Genomic DNA, 18210 nt, shown 5'->3' on the forward strand with positions numbered 1-18210 from the left:
CGCTGTCCTGAAGACTCTACTTACATTATGTAATACCAACTGGTGAAATGTAAACTAATTAAACCTCAGGGAGTGACAGATTTCACTGTGATAAATAGAGAAACTTGCTGCTATAGTAGGTATTTTAGCACAGCGTGATGAGACAGACTAATATATACAGTTGGTGGAACATTGTTGTAAGACGGACAGTGATCATCATCCTCTGGGAAACAGTGGGTAGCTATAGCGCATCCATCTAGTTTTCATAGAGTCCCCAGCCAACATTTCTCCCTCTCGACTACACAAGTAATTCTGTACATAACTCTCTGAAGAACCTAGCACTTTATTACTTGTAGGCCAAAATATCATTCTAAGGTTGAGAGCGTGCAATACAGATTGAAAACAATTTTGCAAGTTTACCATACAACAGTATCATATGTGAAATGAATAAACATACTTTTCAATGTCAAGTAATCATCAACATGTAATTCCTTTTGCTCTACCATGTGGCACGCGTGGGGGGAGGGAATAGATACACAGAGAGGAGTCATAAGTTTCCTTTCAAATGTTATGAATGGCTTTCAAAACACTCACTTGAATCATGCTTGAATGGTGTCAAAGAGTTCAATTCAGAGAAGGTAGTGGGATATACAGCTTTTATACTGTGTACCTAGATGTATACGCTATGGGGTTAAACACGAGAGGGAAAACGTGTCGAACCTCGTAGCGTATACATCCAGAGCTACACGGTGCACCGGCGTAAACGTACTCAGAGAACTTCACCACGGAAGTGTGGAATCCCCATGGTGGAATGACGTCATACACCCACAATGCATTGCGAGTACAGGGAATCCCTCTGAATCGAGAACAGCTGGCGAGTTTCTGGGTCACACGACGAGCTCGAGTACAAATGTATCATATTTCGAGTTACTTTCATCATGTCGTATATTAGGAGTCCTCTCGTACGATCACTTTATTGGAAAGCTTTGGAATCACGACGTGAAGTAAATACATCATTGGTAGGTATTCCGTATGTCATAGAAATTGTGACGACAGAGGCATTTCAAATTCACTTTTCAATTTCATCGCATGCATGCAGCCGTGTGGACAAATGTATTTACTCCCATACTTTGTTATTAATACAGTGAATGATATGGCTTCTACAGCAGTGAGTTATTCTACTTTAAACATGTGTACCATGTCATTATTTGAAGTTGCTGGTATTTACATAAAGTTTAATATCCAAAACTGAGCAGCATATTTATCTCTGAAAAGCATGGGAAGCAGAAAACTCGATCTTTGTCTGTTCATTCAGGCAAACACATTGATGGTCACTGCTAGCTTATCAGCATGGAGGTATAAGGGGACATCTCCCCTTATACCTCCGTGCACTGAGATAGACCGTAAAAACTTCATCTACTTTCCAGTAGAAATCCACAAGTGAAATAAACTTGTAAGTAAAGGCAAACATTTATTTGTCAGTGCTATTACATACACATTTGTACACACTGTAATATTGATTACTTTTTTAATGAACCATCACTCATTATATTTCAAGCGAATGATTTGAATAATGAAGTTTTATCTTTGTAGATAAATAATGTTATTGTATCGCTAATATCCTTAATTAAATATTTATCAATAGCCAAACTAGATAATTAACTTGTAATTTATTTATAGTAATTCAATCAAGCTAATTTAAATAATAGATAACCTCTGATTAAGAAAAATTCATATTTACTTGTCAGTCTTTAAATTATGAATGAGTCAGTTTGCCATGTCTATGTATAATACTTTAGTAAAATGATAGTTTTTGTCCTTTGGAAAGTCATTTTAAAAATGTTTTATATGCTGTCTAGCCTCTCTATGTTGGTGATCTGTGTTTGTGATCACTCTAAACTAGTACTATAAAATATAGAGTAATGTTGATGTGTTCCACCCATTTACTTTTATAATAATAATAATAATAAATATAATGTTGTCTTTTTATATAGCGCTTTCCCACTCTGTGTTCAAAGCACTTTACAATTATTATTACCCCTGGCACGGATCTATAGCGGCACAATAGCCCTTTATACTTCCTCAACTCCTGGGGAGCATACAATCCATTGCAGCCTCTATGAGTGCATAGGATTAAAGCATTCACATTGCAACCTCTATCCTACCAGGTCCCCAATTATACAGCTGGGTTGACTGACGCACAGTCTAGGTTTAAATCTTGCCCAAGGACTTGAGCCACTCACAAACAAACGGTAGCAACAGGGCTCGAACCTGCAACCTGCAGATTCCAAGCCGGTCCACTCTAACCATTCGCCCATCATGATTCCATCAACTTTTACTGCAGTTGCTCTCACCTACTTTCATGTTAATATACGCTAGTTATCAATGCCACAAATCTGCCATGTATACAGGTTAATATATTCTCAAATGTTTCACTATCATTTAATCTTTTTTTAATAAAGATAAGTGACATTGTACACGTATATATTCTACAGCACGACTGAACTTGTTTTTTTCTAATGCATCTGTTTCTAGTCCTCTCACTGAAGGTATTATTTGCTGGGGAGATAACTTGTCCCAACATGAGAAAAGGGAAGATTAAATAAGATTATCAAAAATGATAACCAAATTATCAGTAAACAAAATATACAAATGCATTACATCAAAGGCTCACAGTGTTCTAAAGACCCTTCCCATCCCCTGTATGCAGAATTCAACAAATGACGTATTGCTAGGAGTAGTGGTAGATATCGTCCTCCAGTAGCTAAAAACAATTGTGCATTGTCCCGTCCTCTATCCGTTTTCAACAGCAACCACAGTCGTTTGTTGTAGTATTTATTTTTTCTGTGTTTATGGATTTATGTTAAATACCATTGTACTATGCGTAGGTTTGCTTTTTTGTACTATGTTATGTATGAACTGTCATTTTACTTTCCCCTAGTGGAATGATACTGTAATAAAGTACAACTGAGAGCTTATCATATTTTTTTCCTCTCTTTTCAGTGGTATGAATGTGATTTGAGTCGATTACCGGACCATTTACAGAGTCTTTTTGTCCAGAGTTATAAAGATGAAGAAACTGCAACATTCCTACAGATCTGTCATGATAAATCAGATTGGATTATGACACAACTATCGCATGTATTCTTTAAGATGGTTCTATCTTTATTTATGACAAATACATCCATCAATGGGTAAGAACATATCCTTTAAAAGCAAGAGTCAGACAGGGGTATAACAGGCCCCTGATGACTTCATGGAGGTTATTGTCAAACTTGAATGCATACAGTTTCTTACTTGTCTGTGGTACAGTGAACAACACAGCGATTCCTCTATGAAAATCCATGACAACCATCAGAAGTTGATGATTTTGATAATAAATTTGGTATGTGTGAATGTGTGAATGTCTTGGGAATGCATGTGTTGCTACAAAAAGTTGGTATTTATACATGTATATACAATTTTGGACAAAACATGATCAGACTGGGGCTCATTTATTACTCATACTGAAAAGCCGTTACTATTCATAACTCTTAATTATTCAAAATTAGGATGTTGAGTTGCTAACGACAACCACACAGGTGGCCAGCCAGCTCGATCTCCACTTTAAAAAAGGATTAAACATTTGGTGTGAAAACAGTAATCTGACAAAGCTACAGAAAAAGTGGACTCAGAACAAAAGACTAATCATATGTAATCCTTTATGGCTCTACTGATAAAGTAATACTAATATGAGAACCTGGGATTGAAACCCTGGCCGCTCCAGGAAATAAAGACATTATCATGAACTTGGGGTACTGGAGAGTCATTTCATGATTTCACATCACGTAAGGTTCACACGATTACCAAGAAACATCAAACTGAAACTTATTGTCCTAGTACTGATCCAGCATTACCTTATATAGGCCAGCAGACATGCAATATTTATTAGATGAATATTAAATTGTCGTGACTTATCTGAAGGTAATAAATACTTAGAATCCATGAATATGTATTCCTCATCTAATACATATATTTGTCTGCATACCTTCCCGAGGCAAACACTGGATCACTGCCGAGAAAGTCACAGAACAATGAACGTGAAACAAGATCCAATTTGTTTGTTGTTTTTTTTTGGCAATTATGCAAAAGTTATGTAGTGTGAAATCGCAAAATGACTCTCCAGAACCCAAAGTTTACAAAAATGTTTTTATTTCCTGGAGTGGCGTTCCACTTTAAACTTTATTCACATTATATGCCATTATTACGAGTAAGATATGTTTGTTTGTTTTATTTGCTTGTTTGTTTGTTTGTTTGTTTTATTCATCTTTCATATGTAGAGTATTGTTTCCATGCTTGTTCTTCCAATGAAACAATTTTTTGAAAATGTGTAAGCAAAAACGCACAGAAATGACAAAGTTTGAAAGAAAACAATGCAGTCATTTCTTCAATCTGATGTATTCATAGTATACATACGTTTGTATTATGCAAAAAAATATAATCTTTAGTAGCAAGGTGACTTAAATTCTTAGGATTCATGTCCAAAAAATGTCTGACTCTAATTGAAAATGTTTATTTACCAATGTCAGATCTTGTCATCTTAATTCACATGGTTACTGTTTATTTATCTTTTGTTACCATGGAAATATGCAGGTTTATAGGAAGGGGGTCCATGTTCGTCTTCTCCACAACACAGTTCCGTAAGTTGATGCAGATATCGGACGACTGGAAAACTGGAAAGCTGCTGGATCTTGGTGCTGGAGACGGAATGGTCACAAAATGTATGGAAAGTCATTTTGAAGAAATCTTTGCCACAGAAATGTCATCTCCAATGAGATGGCGACTTGAAAGTAGAGGATACAAGTAAGTTTTGCTAGATTGTATTTCTCTTAAGAGGCAAAAGAGGCAAAAGGATTCCGTGAACATCTTGGTCGCCATTGTCCGGTATAAATAGTTTTGTATTGAAAGATTCTATTGCCGTCTATCTCTGTTTAGAGATGGTTGGCATGTCCATACAAGTTTCTGTTGTTGCCATGTTTGAATTAGTATTATTGACTTTGACTGTCATTCAAAGACCATCTAGTTCTGTACTATTATGCAGTCCAAATGATCTATACTTTATCTATAAAGTTTGCAAAATTTAGGTATTGAAGAATGGTCAAAGTACATTGTTGTCAGTCTACAGTATATATCCTATCAAAGTTACCTGTATTCTGGTAGTGAAAATTTCTACTCAAAAAAATTTCCCAAATTTTCGCTGACATCTCATCAGCATCGTCAGGGGTGTACTACAATGATGCTGACAAGACGTCAGTGAAAAATTGGGATTCGACACTGTGAGTAGAAATTTTCATTACTAAGTATGAACCCAGAGTCCATGAATATTTGATTCTCGATCTGTATTTTATCTTGTAGAATTCTTGACATTGAAGAATGGTCAAATGGCAGTAACAAGTACATCAATGTCAAATGCAATCCACAGTATGAAGTTATCAAAATGAAATGATCTTGTGTTTTATCTTTAGAATTCTAGACATTGAAGAATGGTCAAATGGCAGTAACGAGTACATCATTGTCAAATGCAATCCACAGTATAAAGTTATCAAAATGAAATGATCTTGTGTTTTATCTTGTAGAATTCTTGACATTGAAGAATTGTTGAATGGCAGTAACAAGTACATTGTTGTGAATCCATAGTATAAAGTTATCAAAATGAAACGATCTTGTGTTATATCTTTAGAATTCTAGACATTGAAGAATGGTCAAATGGCAGTAACAAGTACATCGTTGGGAATCCATAGTATAAAGTTATCAAACGATCTGTATTTTATCTTTGCAGAATTCTAGGTATTGATGAATGGTCAAATGGCAGTCATCGCTATGACGTTGTCAGTTGTCTAAATCTACTTGATCGATGTGACAAACCATTATCACTATTGAAAGACATCAAGAAGTCATTAGTACCTGGAACAGGAAGGCTGATTGTTGCCATGGTGATTCCCTTCAAGCCATATGTTGAGTTTGGTGAGTGGAACATTACAAGGGATAAAACTAGATGTAATTAATGATTCAGCCATTCTTTCCTCTATGTGTACTGACCCCTTACTTGACCCCTGACCCAACTCCTGAGCCTACTAACAACTGTAATTTACTACCGAATTTACTATGAATAATTTTCTTAGATTTGAATAATTGTTGCTGAAAAGTCAGTTGTTGCTTCTCTTGCTAAGGTGTACAGATAAGGGAGCAAGAATATATGTTCACTAAATTTTAAAGTGAACACAATCTCTGAATAAATTATGTCTGATGTGTTTGGAATGCAAATAAACAATATTATACCATGTATATAAGCCAAGTTATTGTCTTTGAACAGAAAATATGGATAATATACCTGGTCATTCTATGTCATGACAAGCTGTTCGTTCCGGGCTTTACGGTGCTCGAAATATTCCAAATTGTCGTTATTTTTTTACCAATTCTTCATTAATTATGATTAAGGAGGTATAATTATATTATTCCTAAATATTTAAAGATTTGATGTACCTTAGAGAGTCTAACCCTATCTGATACATATTCTAATCCTTAACCTGACTCCCTAGCTTGATTGAATTTGTATGGTTGATTGATTGGACTCCCTAACTGTAGTAGTGTTTGTCACCGTTTTTTCTGGGTTTTTTTTTAACAGATTCAAAAAGCCACAGGCCAACAGAGTACTTGCCAGTCAGAGGAAAAAACTGGGAGGAACAAATCCAAAGTTTGATAGATACTGTCTTCCAACCTGCCGGCTTCAAAGTTTTAAAATTTACACGTCTTCCGTATCTGTGTGAAGGAGATCTTTACGACCCTTACTACGTTCTTGATGACGCCATCTTTGTCCTTCAGCCCGTCGCAACATGCGAGGACGAAAATCACGACCAATGTCTTCCATCAGATTTTGTTTAAATAGTATGCATGCATGAGTACAAACTTTTAAGCGATATTTCAATTTCTTGCCAAGAATGTCTTATGTTTATTATATTATGAAGTATGAGGCTGAAAATTTGATTATTTTTCCAATTTAGAGAATTATTGTAAAATGAAAGTGATATTCGTCAGGAGATGTGTCTGTAGTAATGTGAAACTACGCTGAAGTTGAACATTTGTGAAAGTTTTTCCACATGATGAACGTGCACTTTTACCTTGACAATCAGTATAGCATCCTTTTTCTTTTCACTGACATATATTCTGTCCCTCCATTTTATTTTAGTGTGAAGTATTTCATTTCCACTTTGCACTGTATACTGCAAGACCAGTGACATATTATATCCAAATAAAATACTGGTAACATAAACGTCATCGAGGCTACAGAACTTATATTTGTCAAGCAAGCAGTGTAACCCTGTTTATTTAACAGTTAACTAAAAACGGACGCCATGATAAAATTGTTTTGTAAATTAAAATCCAAAATAAATACCCAATCCTCATCCATATGGCCACTTTAAAGGTGTCATGATGAGAAACATCATATTTAAAAGTGGCACCCATATGATACTATGGACAGGGGTACTATAATATACAAGGTTTCATAGTTTTAGCTGTAAGTATGGTGCATAATTCATGCCAAAGGTATGCCACTGACTTAACAGTTAATGAGTTCAACTTTTGATGTGAATTACATACTACCTTGTTAGTTTCAATGACTAGAGACTACTTTTGAAAGCTGTCTGATTCTTCCACATGCAGTTCTTAGGTGTCAAAAAAAAAAAGTCATTAATTATTTACCATGGCAATAAATGAATACTTTCAAATCTATTGTGTTCTTGTTGTATTTCTTTCTCTATGTAATCTGATGTTTACAGTGTAGAATGTCAGGTATGGATCTAAAATATAATTTTGACAAAATATCCACGTTATGAGAGATTTATCCCCTTATTATCAAGTAGGACAATAGCATTTTTTTTCATCAAATAACCAAAGATATATTCTCTTTAAAAAAAAATTGGTCATCTACTTATAAAAAGACTAAAATCGTATCTGTTAATTATCTGTAGGTAGGGTAGTGGCAAGTTTGAATCTTGGAGACATTATACATGTTAATCAGTGGTCTATTTTATCCATAAGCAACACAGAAATCAGGTTGCAATCATGTTCGCCGTTGAGGGCGCTGCCCAATAATCAATTCGATTTATCATGTATCCAGCTACAAAAAATATATTTGCACACAGGTGAAGCATCGCTATTCGCAGTGTATATATAACATTACGAGTAAGTTATTGTACCTAACAAAACGTTTTCTTTTAAAAACATACATGTTTGTTTACATACAGACAGACAGACATACGTACGTACATACATACATACATACATACATACATACATACATACATACATACACACACATGCATACATACACACACATACATACATACATACATACATACACATACATACATACACATACATACATACATACACATCATACATACATACATACATACATACATACATACACACACATACATACATACACATACATACATACATACATACATACATACATACATACATACATACATACATACATACACACACACACACACACACATAGTGTGTATTAAAGGGGCACAAGCTGAGTTTATACGTTATGGGGTGTAATTTATGCTGGATATATTCAAAAGGTACTTTGCAGTAATCTACTTACTGAAATACTTGACTGACTGAACTCAAACCTGGCAATAATGCATAACTTATAAATGATCCGATGATGTAATTTTTTATACGACGAAATCTCTGTAATCAACTTTCTAGATGACTATTGTTATGACAGAAGGCATGCATCGACAGTACACTGATGTAGAATATCGAGGTTTTATCAAAGTATTTTCACTTGAGTGAAATAAACTTGGCTTGTATGATGTATATGCCTCCTGTCCCCTGTACTTCCACAAAATCAACAAAAATCGGTCGTTTGACATTGCAGTGAAAGTTATCTTTAATCAATATACACAGAACTTGGTGATAAAAAGCAAGATGGACGACACACAAATCACGTGACAGGTTATTTTTGTACAACGATCACAGGTTTGTACTTCTACATTGTTGCTAGAGTAGGTTCTTCTATGCCAGTACAACTAAGACAATCCTCCTTGCATTCTGTAATAAGAAAAAAAATAATAAAAAATCAAGGGCGTGTTAGCAGTATGAAGTGAAGATACTGATAACATGTACATTCAAGACCAGTGAGATTGGGAGTTCAATCACATGTGCACTGGTACTGTAGTGTGAATTATACACCAAAATTTTGTTTCCATGACAAAATAAAAAGCATTTGGCTGTATACGTATTTGCATCGGTAGCCTTGCTGGCAAGATGAGTATTAAACTTGCCTAAGATGGGACTCGATTCTGAAATACTATTCTTTTCCTTGTGAGACATTGCCAGAATCGATACCTTGATATGTTGGACGAACTTTTATAGAAATGCTAGCTTAGTAACGTACGTAGAAAAGTTTCACTGTCTACTCGTCAATTTCTGTCCATAACACATCTGCTATGTTATTACCACATTGTGACGTATTCCGGTTTACCCACCTTGCATTCATTTTCGAAAGAAGTGTAACAAGAGGGCGCACTAACTGGGGAAAATTTGGTCACATTGACAATACTACATGAAGTAGTCTAAGAAAGCCGAGAAAACGCGGCTGTTAAAACAACACATCAAGATCTTGAAAATTACTTCATTTAGGCCAAAAACTAGAGTTAGTAGAATTCTGAACTGGGTGAGAATGCCACAATCAAACACTGGGCAATAATTTCCAAAGGAGGCTGCAGTACTCAATATCATGCCATCTGAAAGTTGTTTTCAAACAGCGCTCCCAGTGACCAAAATATACAATCTTTTGTTTTTACGATAACAGGCATATGGCGTATTTAAGAATAATTTGTAGTACTTACGGATGAATTCACAGACGTAACCCTTAACACGATATTCACAGTATTCGTCATCCCATCTGAAATCTTTTCTTTTCCTGTAATAAAAAACCCACAAAACTAAATATTTGTGTACGTCAACCACCTGACCTGTTGGAACTGTTCTTGAAACCCCAAACATGTGTGGCAAAAGCTCAAAAGAAAGTGTTTTATTTCTCGTCCACACCTCATCTCGGTTAACCAGACTAACGCCGTTGAGGGCATAACTCCCAAGCAAGGCGGTTATGCCCTCAACGGCGAGAGTAAGGGTAACCGAGACTACAACCCCCTCATCCCCACATCGCCTGAGATCATACGAGCTATACTTGATCATGGCGCTTATCTTTTTGTTTATGAATATCAAACCCGTGTGACACCTTAAACCAAGGAAGGGATCGCACACTACGTTGGTACATATGTAGAGTTCTGTTTCTATTTACAAATCCCGATCATGTATATATATCTAATTATGGTGTTTTTAAATTCCTGTCCAAAGTATCCCAAACGGTAAAGATTAATCTTAGGAAAATAATTTTCGATAATTTTTTAAGTCTTACGTTTCAATGATTATCAGAGATGAACATTAGTTTTCAAATACAAGCACATTTAATTGGGGAAAACACACAAAGGCAAAAGAATTTGCCGAACAATTCACCGATGACAAATTGTCCTACACGTACCTATTACATGTAAGATATTGGTATTTGCAAGTCAAGGGTCGCGTGCCAAGTTCTCATGTCACTACCTTGACAGCCCACTGGCGCCACCGGGGTGACATTTTCATGTTAATACGCTGTAAAAAAATTCTCAGTAACGACATGTGACACCCCCCCCCCCCCAACACAACCACATTCTTTATAACTTACCATAACTGGACACAATCTTGACCCTTGGGATTTTTTTTAGTGTTGTCGTTGGGTTCTCCGGGCGCCCAATTAGAATAACCCTTACATTCTCCCAATTTGTCATTGTCCAACCACCTGAATGTATCTTCTCGTCTCTGATCTTGTAAACCAATCCAGAAACCGGTTCTGACTTCGTTTTCAACACCGGAATCTTTGAGGAAGTTTTTGATCATTTCATCCTCTGCACGGTTACTGATCTTAGCCAACTGTCCACCCTTAGATTCACAAAGACTCTTTGCTTCAGGCCAGAATACCTCGTCTGTATACACCCTAAACTCCTTGCAACTACACAGTGGACCATAGTCTGGGAAACAGAATACAGAATGAAATGTGAAGGCGAACCAAACATGAATTTCTGGACAGTTGAAAATAAAGATATTGGGTTTTGGTTTCTTTTAGGCAGAGAATAGTATGGTTCCGATTACTCTCAATTTTTAGAATAGGAGGGGTAGGTAGATTTTTAAAAATTAATTTGTATATTGTTTTTCCATATGTGAGTGTTTAGTTCAGGTAGTTATGTTTTCCGTTGTTTTCCATATGGTCTCTATGTTATTGGTTTCTTCTCATCAGATGTACAGCCATTACAGATTGGAAGAACAGTTTTATATTGTCTTTTTAAGTTGATTCAGTTTCCGCATCCACTATTTCTTGCGAGACTTCACAATTTTCGCAATTTTATTTTTTTCCTCGAATACGTAAACAAAAGTTTAGGGTCGGAGTGAAAAACTAGGTGGGGTCGGGTAACCGGAACCAAACAATTGTTTAGGCCTTATAAAACGCATCTGTAAAAAAATATTTTATCACGAGACTTTAATAACCAGTCAGAAAACACACCGATCGTTACCTGTCTAGATCTGACCTCCACAACAAATTTATCTAATCCATAAACTGAAAAGATATTCGGTGGGAATTTATTGAGCATAGATGGGAGTTGTATTATGTGCTTTGTCGAGAATTTACCCGTATGCGCATGCGCTCTCTTGAGAGCAGAGGAAAATTCCGACACCTGTTATTTCTTGTTACAATTCTGAATTCATGTTCAAGTTGTGCCTGACGTACTTTAATGTGTCAATTTTCGGAAATGATTGTTCGTACTCCATTAACTTTAGGTGATAGGTCTTTTGGATTCAGAGATTCATTCCTTGAAACGGTTTATACCTACCTAGGATTAAACTATATGTAAAGCGATATCGAAATAAATGACAAAATATTCTTTAACAAAAGAAAGAAAAGTACTTACCGTTACTTTTTACGACGGTAAAGAGAGACAACGCAAGAACGACTGGAACAATATTCATTATTTTGAACTTTGATAACGCGAAAACTGCCAGAAAACTTGATAAAAGAAAAAAATATAAAGGTAATACATGTGAGTGAAACACATAGAGAGAGAGAGAGAGAGAGAGAGAGAGAGAGAGAGAGAGAGAGAGAGAGAGAGAGAGACAGACAGACAGACAGACAGACAGACAGACAGAGAGAGAGAGATAGACAGAGAGACAGACAGAGAGACATGTAGAGAGAGAGACAGAGAGAGACAGAGACAGAGAGACAGAATGAGAGACAGAGAGACAGAGAGAGAGAGACAGACAGACAGACAGATAGACAGACATACAGAGACAGACAGACAGACAGACAGACAGACAGACAGACAGACAGACAGATAGGCAGACAGACAGACAGACAGACAGACAGACAGACAGACAGACAGACAGACAGACAGACAGACAGACAGGCAGAGGCAGAGATATAGACAGAAGGATAGAGGGAGGGAGTGAGTGAGCGGGGGAGAGACAAACAAACAGACAGACTCAGACAGAGACAGGAAAAGAGACAAAGAGAAAGAGACACTAACAGAGACACAGAGACCAGTGCATCCCTTAACTTAAAAAGAGAAAGAATGGCATTGCCAGTATAACAATAATATCCTCCGTACCCGTGTGATCAACCTTCTAGAACTTCAGTTGTAAGAAGATACGGTCAGATACTGTCATGGATTTATATACCCGGTATTTGTTTGTTAATCACGTGTTTAATGACGTAACCAAACAAAAAAGCTCACATATGTTCGCACCATACTGTTGGTACTTTATAATTTATGAGATTAAACAAATTAAGATCATTAACCTTCAATCATATTTCAAAATAACATATAGTACAAAACATTTCTGTTTCACGAAAATGATACCACGAAATTGCAATCCTAATTGTTCGTAATCAGAAGAATATACATGAACTCCCCCCCCCAATAAATTAAAAACATTTGTAATTTTAAAAAATGTAAAAAATCATTTAAAAAAATCTCCAACTTTTATACTAAAAAAATGTTGTAGCTTATCCTGCAGATGAACTCAAGTGAAGGACGAATTTAGAACACCCTTTAAATATTTGAGGTACAATCTTTAATTTCTTTGCATAAGAATTCTCTTTTTGTGTTATTTTAGAAAGAGCACTCACATCTGAAATTGACATAGAAAAGAAGGAACGCATTTTAATGAGGGGGGGGGGGGGTATTACGTAATTTTCTAAATTGCAATATGGATATGATTATAGATTTTAATGATCAACGTGGACATATGATTTGATTGTCCATACTATGGCATTGTTGACTCTGGCGAACGAACTTGTTTTAAAATAATTGAAAAAAATAATATTACCCGACCCATCCCCTTGTATTTTAATTGGTCAAAGAAAGTTTTTGATCATTTCATCCTCTGCACGGTTACTGATCTTAGCCAACTGTCCACCTTTAGATTCACAAAGACTCTTTGCTATGAATACAAAGCCAGTGTGTAGTAGTATATAATGTAGTGCTATGAATACAAAGCCAGTGTGTAGTAGTATGTAGTGTAGTGCTATGAATACAAAGCCAGTGTGTAGTAGTATGTAGTGTAGTGCTATGAATACAAAGCCAGTGTGTAGTAGTATGTAGTGTAGTGCTATGAATACAAAGCCAGTGTTTAGTAGTATGTAGTGTAGTGCTATGAATACAAAGCCAGTATGTAGTAGTATGTAGTGCTATGAATACATAGCCAGTATTTAGTAGTATGTAGTGTTATGAATACAAAGCCAGTATGTAGTAGTATGAATACAAAACCAGTATGTAGTGAGAAAAATGCTCTTTTGTTGACACTTCAATGTATTTAGTGCCATGCATTTACTATAGCGAAAATTCTTCCATTTCTCGACTTTTTGTAAAGAGATATTTGTATAAAGGGATACAAAATAGACTCTATTAAAAGTAAGAACGTTTTTCTAGAATGAGCACTAAAATGGTTCAATCTCTCCTCCCTCCAAAAAAACTAAAAAAAATAGTTTTTTTTAATCCTAAATTGATCAATTATGCCCCCCCCCCCCAAGAATTGTTTCTGGTCAGCGCACGCATCACTTAAAATACTTCGCGTCGATCTTTTTTTTTATGTTTGCCCATCCCATGCTGAGTCAGCAGATCCGGGGAAACACAAAAATAACCCTCCTTACATTAATTGCTGTTTCAGTGAAGATAACTGCAGATCCATTAATGAACAAGCAAATGACATCTGCCCCCACATACACACTTGCTCTAAAGTACTGAATAAAAAGAACAGTAACTGCCTGAGAATTAAAACAATCCAAAAAATCGCATCGTCGCACCACTTTAGACACCTCGTACTGACCAGAAACAATTCTTTCTTTTGGTGATGTGGTGTGGTGGGGCTAGGCTATGCTTGCCTCTAAGATATGTCACGTTGTCCAGCCATAATCAAAGCTCAGGTGACGTGAGTACTGGCTGATCGATCGGCGCGGTACTACATCGTCACTGTAGTAGTAGTAGTAGTAGTAGTAGTAGTAGTAGTATGTTTATTAGAGTGACATGGAATAACATAACATTATAGTAACAAAAACAATTCGAAACAAGGAATTGCCCAGCCCAACGGATTTACAAGTCACCACAGTCAGTGTACAATATATACAGGTAACCGAGTGTTGAATCCTATGGTTCATTAGCCGGCCTTCAATTAACCAATTTCATTAAAACTACCATGCCAAAAAATACGTTAATGGCAAGTACCGCATGGTTTAACACATGTTTCCTCTGTATTAATCTATACAATATAATTGTTGCTCACAAAATATGTTTTAGGCTTTTTTGATTATCAAACTCGACTACTATCATGACGCTTATGATGCAAATTTATGATAGTATTGGCAAAATATGATTTAAACAGTAAACCATACGGACAACACCCGGTCTCAATCAATAAACGAACATTAAACACCCCGGATTAAATTTATCAAATTCGTAGACATAATTAATTGCAAAATTATGATTAGTATCTTAACGGATTAGAAGAAAAAGAAATTAAGATTCAGTTTCCTATCCCGAAAATTCATAAAATGATTTTATTTTATTTTATTTCTTTTTTTCTTTTAAATTGTTTTTTGTGACCCCAGGTATTTTCAGCAGGTTAGGCATAAAATTTAAAAGCAATCAAACACGTTGTTCAAGACTACAGAATATACTTTCAAATATACATGTGCCGCTGTCATGTATTTAGAAAATTGAAGTGCTAATTGATATTTCTTTTCTAATACCTCTCTCTCTCTCTCTCTCTCTCTCTCTCTCTCTCTCTCTCTCTCTCTCTCTCTCTCTCTCTCTCTCTCTCTCTCTCTCTCTCTCTCTCTCTCTCTCTCTCTCTCTCTCTCTCAATGGTAACTAATATGGTCATGGTAGTTTTTCCATCCCGCGATACTTTGTCAAAGGTGATTAAACTGTCTTTCAAGCTCCATCTTCGGGAACAAACAAAAATACTGCCATTTTCGCTTCGATTTTATTTTGGTTGTAATTAGCCAAGATAAAGCACTGCTACCTATAGAGTGACAGATTTGGTTAACACATTACTTTAAAAAGATAGGGGAAGGGTCAAACAATACATCTACATACAATATGATTGTCATTGAGGTATTGAGATGAGTGTCAAAAAAATGTAAAACTGCACACGATCACAATTCTACTGTATTTAGCTGTATAAAAAGTACTCAACATCAACCTTAATTTGTCAAGCAACAATCAGCTTAAATCATTAATTATATGTTATGTGCAGTCTTCTGATGAACGATTCCTGTTTGAGCTGAAATTCAAGTGATCAAATACAGTATTCCATGAGTTGGGGCATGTCGTAATGACGTCACAAAAAAACATTGGGTAACTCCTATGAGCATAATGTAATTAAAAATGTAGCCAGAATGGGGATATAGCTCAGTGGTAGAGCATTCGACTGCAGATCGAGGGGTCCCTGGTTCGAACCCGGGTGTCCCCTCACTTTTGTGTTTCTTTGAAAGTCGATAATATTGTGTCACGTGACAGTGTCAGTGTGTTCTTCGGTATTTATGTTGCAAAGTTACACAGGAGTGCGTTTATATGTACATGTATTTTGAACTCAGTCAATGTGTACTTTTAGCCAAAACGTCGTTAATATCCTGTTCAGTCTACGGAATGGTATTTCCATACATCCGCTATCTGATATCTTGAAATATCTTGAAAATATGAAATCATGGTTTGTGCTAACAAAATTTTCTGTGTGGTGTTTTTGTTGAGAAAGTTATGGAGTTCAGTCCAGAGACAGATATCACCATAGCCACAGACAAAGCAAGTCTGTGACATAACATAATATCTCGGTAAGCAAAAAGAATTGAAGGGCCGGGCTTTTGAAGTTGAAACAAAAGGAATGTCAGAAGTGGGATTCGAACCCACGCCTCCATTCGGAGACCAGAACGCCCTCAACGAACACTTCAGAAGTGCAAGGTCCTATAGTACCTTGAGTCTGGCGCCTTAGACCGCTCGGCCATCCTGACATCTTATATTTTTCGAGAACAAAAAAATAAAATTTAAGTTTTATAATCGCTGAGCAAACTACTTGATTTGGTTAATAATTACACATAAGTTTTTATTTCTTTATCTTTCATATTTTCATTTTCACATCAACTCATAATGACTCGTACGGTAACTAGTCGATATTGGACATTAATACATTTTGAACTTCGTTTTTCGTCTCAAATAAGATCATTTACTCTAATTGCCAATCCAGTCATCGGAGAAATAGTTTCCACCTGTGACACGTTTGTTTCGTTAGTATTTTTTTAAAGCTCATCTTTCTGTTGTTGTGACCGTTAGTAACAGTCAGTATTACTGAAATTGCTGAAACGAGAATTTGTGCAAACCCGACAATTGCTGGGTGCATGGGACGAAATAGAAAATTGTATTTTGTTCTCTCGGTAAACTACTACCGGTGGTCTTAAGCACTGCAAAAAAATAAATGCGGTTTAAGTTATGCACACAAATTTTAAACTTCTTCTATCAAAATGAACTAAAATTAAAACGAAGCATTTTAACTGAAACATTCATATTGGAGACTGTGCTATTTCAACATTTAATTGCAAATAATTGACAGAAAAAGTAACATATCCTAAGGATAACACAAGTTTAGAAGAATAACTTTACAGTTTACAGTCTTCTGTTGAACGATTCCCGTTTTAGTTGAAATTCAAGTGATCAAATACAGTATTCCACGAGTTGGGGCATGTCGTAATGACGTCACACAAAAACCATACGTGGGTATAGTAATTACGCCTATGAGTATAATGTAATTAAACATGTAGTCAGAATGGGGATATAGCTCAGTGGTAGAGCATTCGACTGCAGATCGAGAGGTCCCCGGTTCAAACCCGGGTGTCCCCTTATTTTGCGTACTTTTTAATGAAGGCCGATTTAGGTGTAGCTTGAAGTTGGTCACATTTTGAGAATTTGCCGAACGTGACAGGGTCGGTTGTGTATTGCAGCGTATTACTTTATATAATTATGTGTTGACGTTTGTACACAAATGTTTGTCTTGTTCACCAAAATAATACGTCATATAACTATGCATCGTAATCATACAGATGTATGTTTGAGCCGTATTTTATTTTGTGTTGTTTATTTGCTGTCAATTAACATCACGTTTGTGTTTTGACCATACTTATGGGTATGAGTTTTTATAAGAATATATCATATGTATACATCAACCGAATATTTCAACTTTTAAGATGTGAACACATTGGGACATATCTCAGTGGTAGAGCATTCCGATATGTCCCTGGTTCGAACCCGGATGTCCCCTTAATAATTATTGACGAAATAACTACTGACGAAATATTTAGATATCAAGATATTCTCAATTTGGTTAATGGACACGTGGTGGCGCTGTGAAGTAAAGGTTGGTATATCAATTATGTCTTCATTTGCAGGTTCAAATTTTGGAACTAGTTTAATTTGTAAACATCTGAAGATCTGTAAAACATGGACGAATCTGAAATCAAATATTAACCGTAAAATACACTAGACGTCAAAAATTGAAATTTCAGTTTAATAAGTAGGCCAACTATTT

At 35.9% G+C, this 18210-nt stretch overlaps 1 protein-coding gene and 3 non-coding genes across 4 annotated transcripts; 3 read left to right on the plus strand and 1 right to left on the minus strand.

The window, feature by feature from the left end:
- Positions 1 to 863: 863 nt before the first annotated feature.
- Positions 864 to 7638, plus strand: LOC144437738 (protein-L-histidine N-pros-methyltransferase-like). Its single transcript, XM_078126748.1, has 5 exons — positions 864 to 998; positions 2983 to 3173; positions 4612 to 4821; positions 5798 to 5982; positions 6644 to 7638. The coding sequence occupies exons 1-5, from the start codon at positions 918 to 920 to the stop codon at positions 6898 to 6900; spliced, it is 924 nt and encodes a 307-aa protein (XP_077982874.1). The 5' UTR covers positions 864 to 917; the 3' UTR covers positions 6901 to 7638.
- An 8397-nt stretch (positions 7639 to 16035) lies between these two features.
- Trnac-gca (transfer RNA cysteine (anticodon GCA)) lies at positions 16036 to 16107 on the plus strand. The gene has a single exon. It is a non-coding gene; the product is annotated as a tRNA-Cys (tRNA).
- A 409-nt stretch (positions 16108 to 16516) lies between these two features.
- Trnal-caa (transfer RNA leucine (anticodon CAA)) lies at positions 16517 to 16642 on the minus strand. The gene is made up of 2 exons: positions 16605 to 16642; positions 16517 to 16562 (listed from the first exon to the last, which is right to left on the minus strand). It is a non-coding gene; the product is annotated as a tRNA-Leu (tRNA).
- An 811-nt stretch (positions 16643 to 17453) lies between these two features.
- On the plus strand, positions 17454 to 17525 carry Trnac-gca (transfer RNA cysteine (anticodon GCA)). The gene has a single exon. It is a non-coding gene; the product is annotated as a tRNA-Cys (tRNA).
- Positions 17526 to 18210: the final 685 nt, after the last annotated feature.

This window comes from Glandiceps talaboti, chromosome 7, assembly GCF_964340395.1.
Source record: "Glandiceps talaboti chromosome 7, keGlaTala1.1, whole genome shotgun sequence".
In the NCBI taxonomy this organism is placed as follows: Eukaryota; Metazoa; Hemichordata; class Enteropneusta; family Spengelidae; genus Glandiceps; species Glandiceps talaboti.

Coding starts and splice junctions, on each gene's coding strand:
- LOC144437738 (XM_078126748.1), top strand. CDS start 918: ATGTCGTATATTAGGAGTCCTCTCGTACGATCACTTTATTGGAAAGCT. Junction 3,174..4,611: donor ACAAATACATCCATCAATGG/GTAAGAACATAT, acceptor GGAAATATGCAG/GTTTATAGGAAGGGGGTCCA. Junction 5,983..6,643: donor CAAGCCATATGTTGAGTTTG/GTGAGTGGAACA, acceptor TTTTTTTAACAG/ATTCAAAAAGCCACAGGCCA.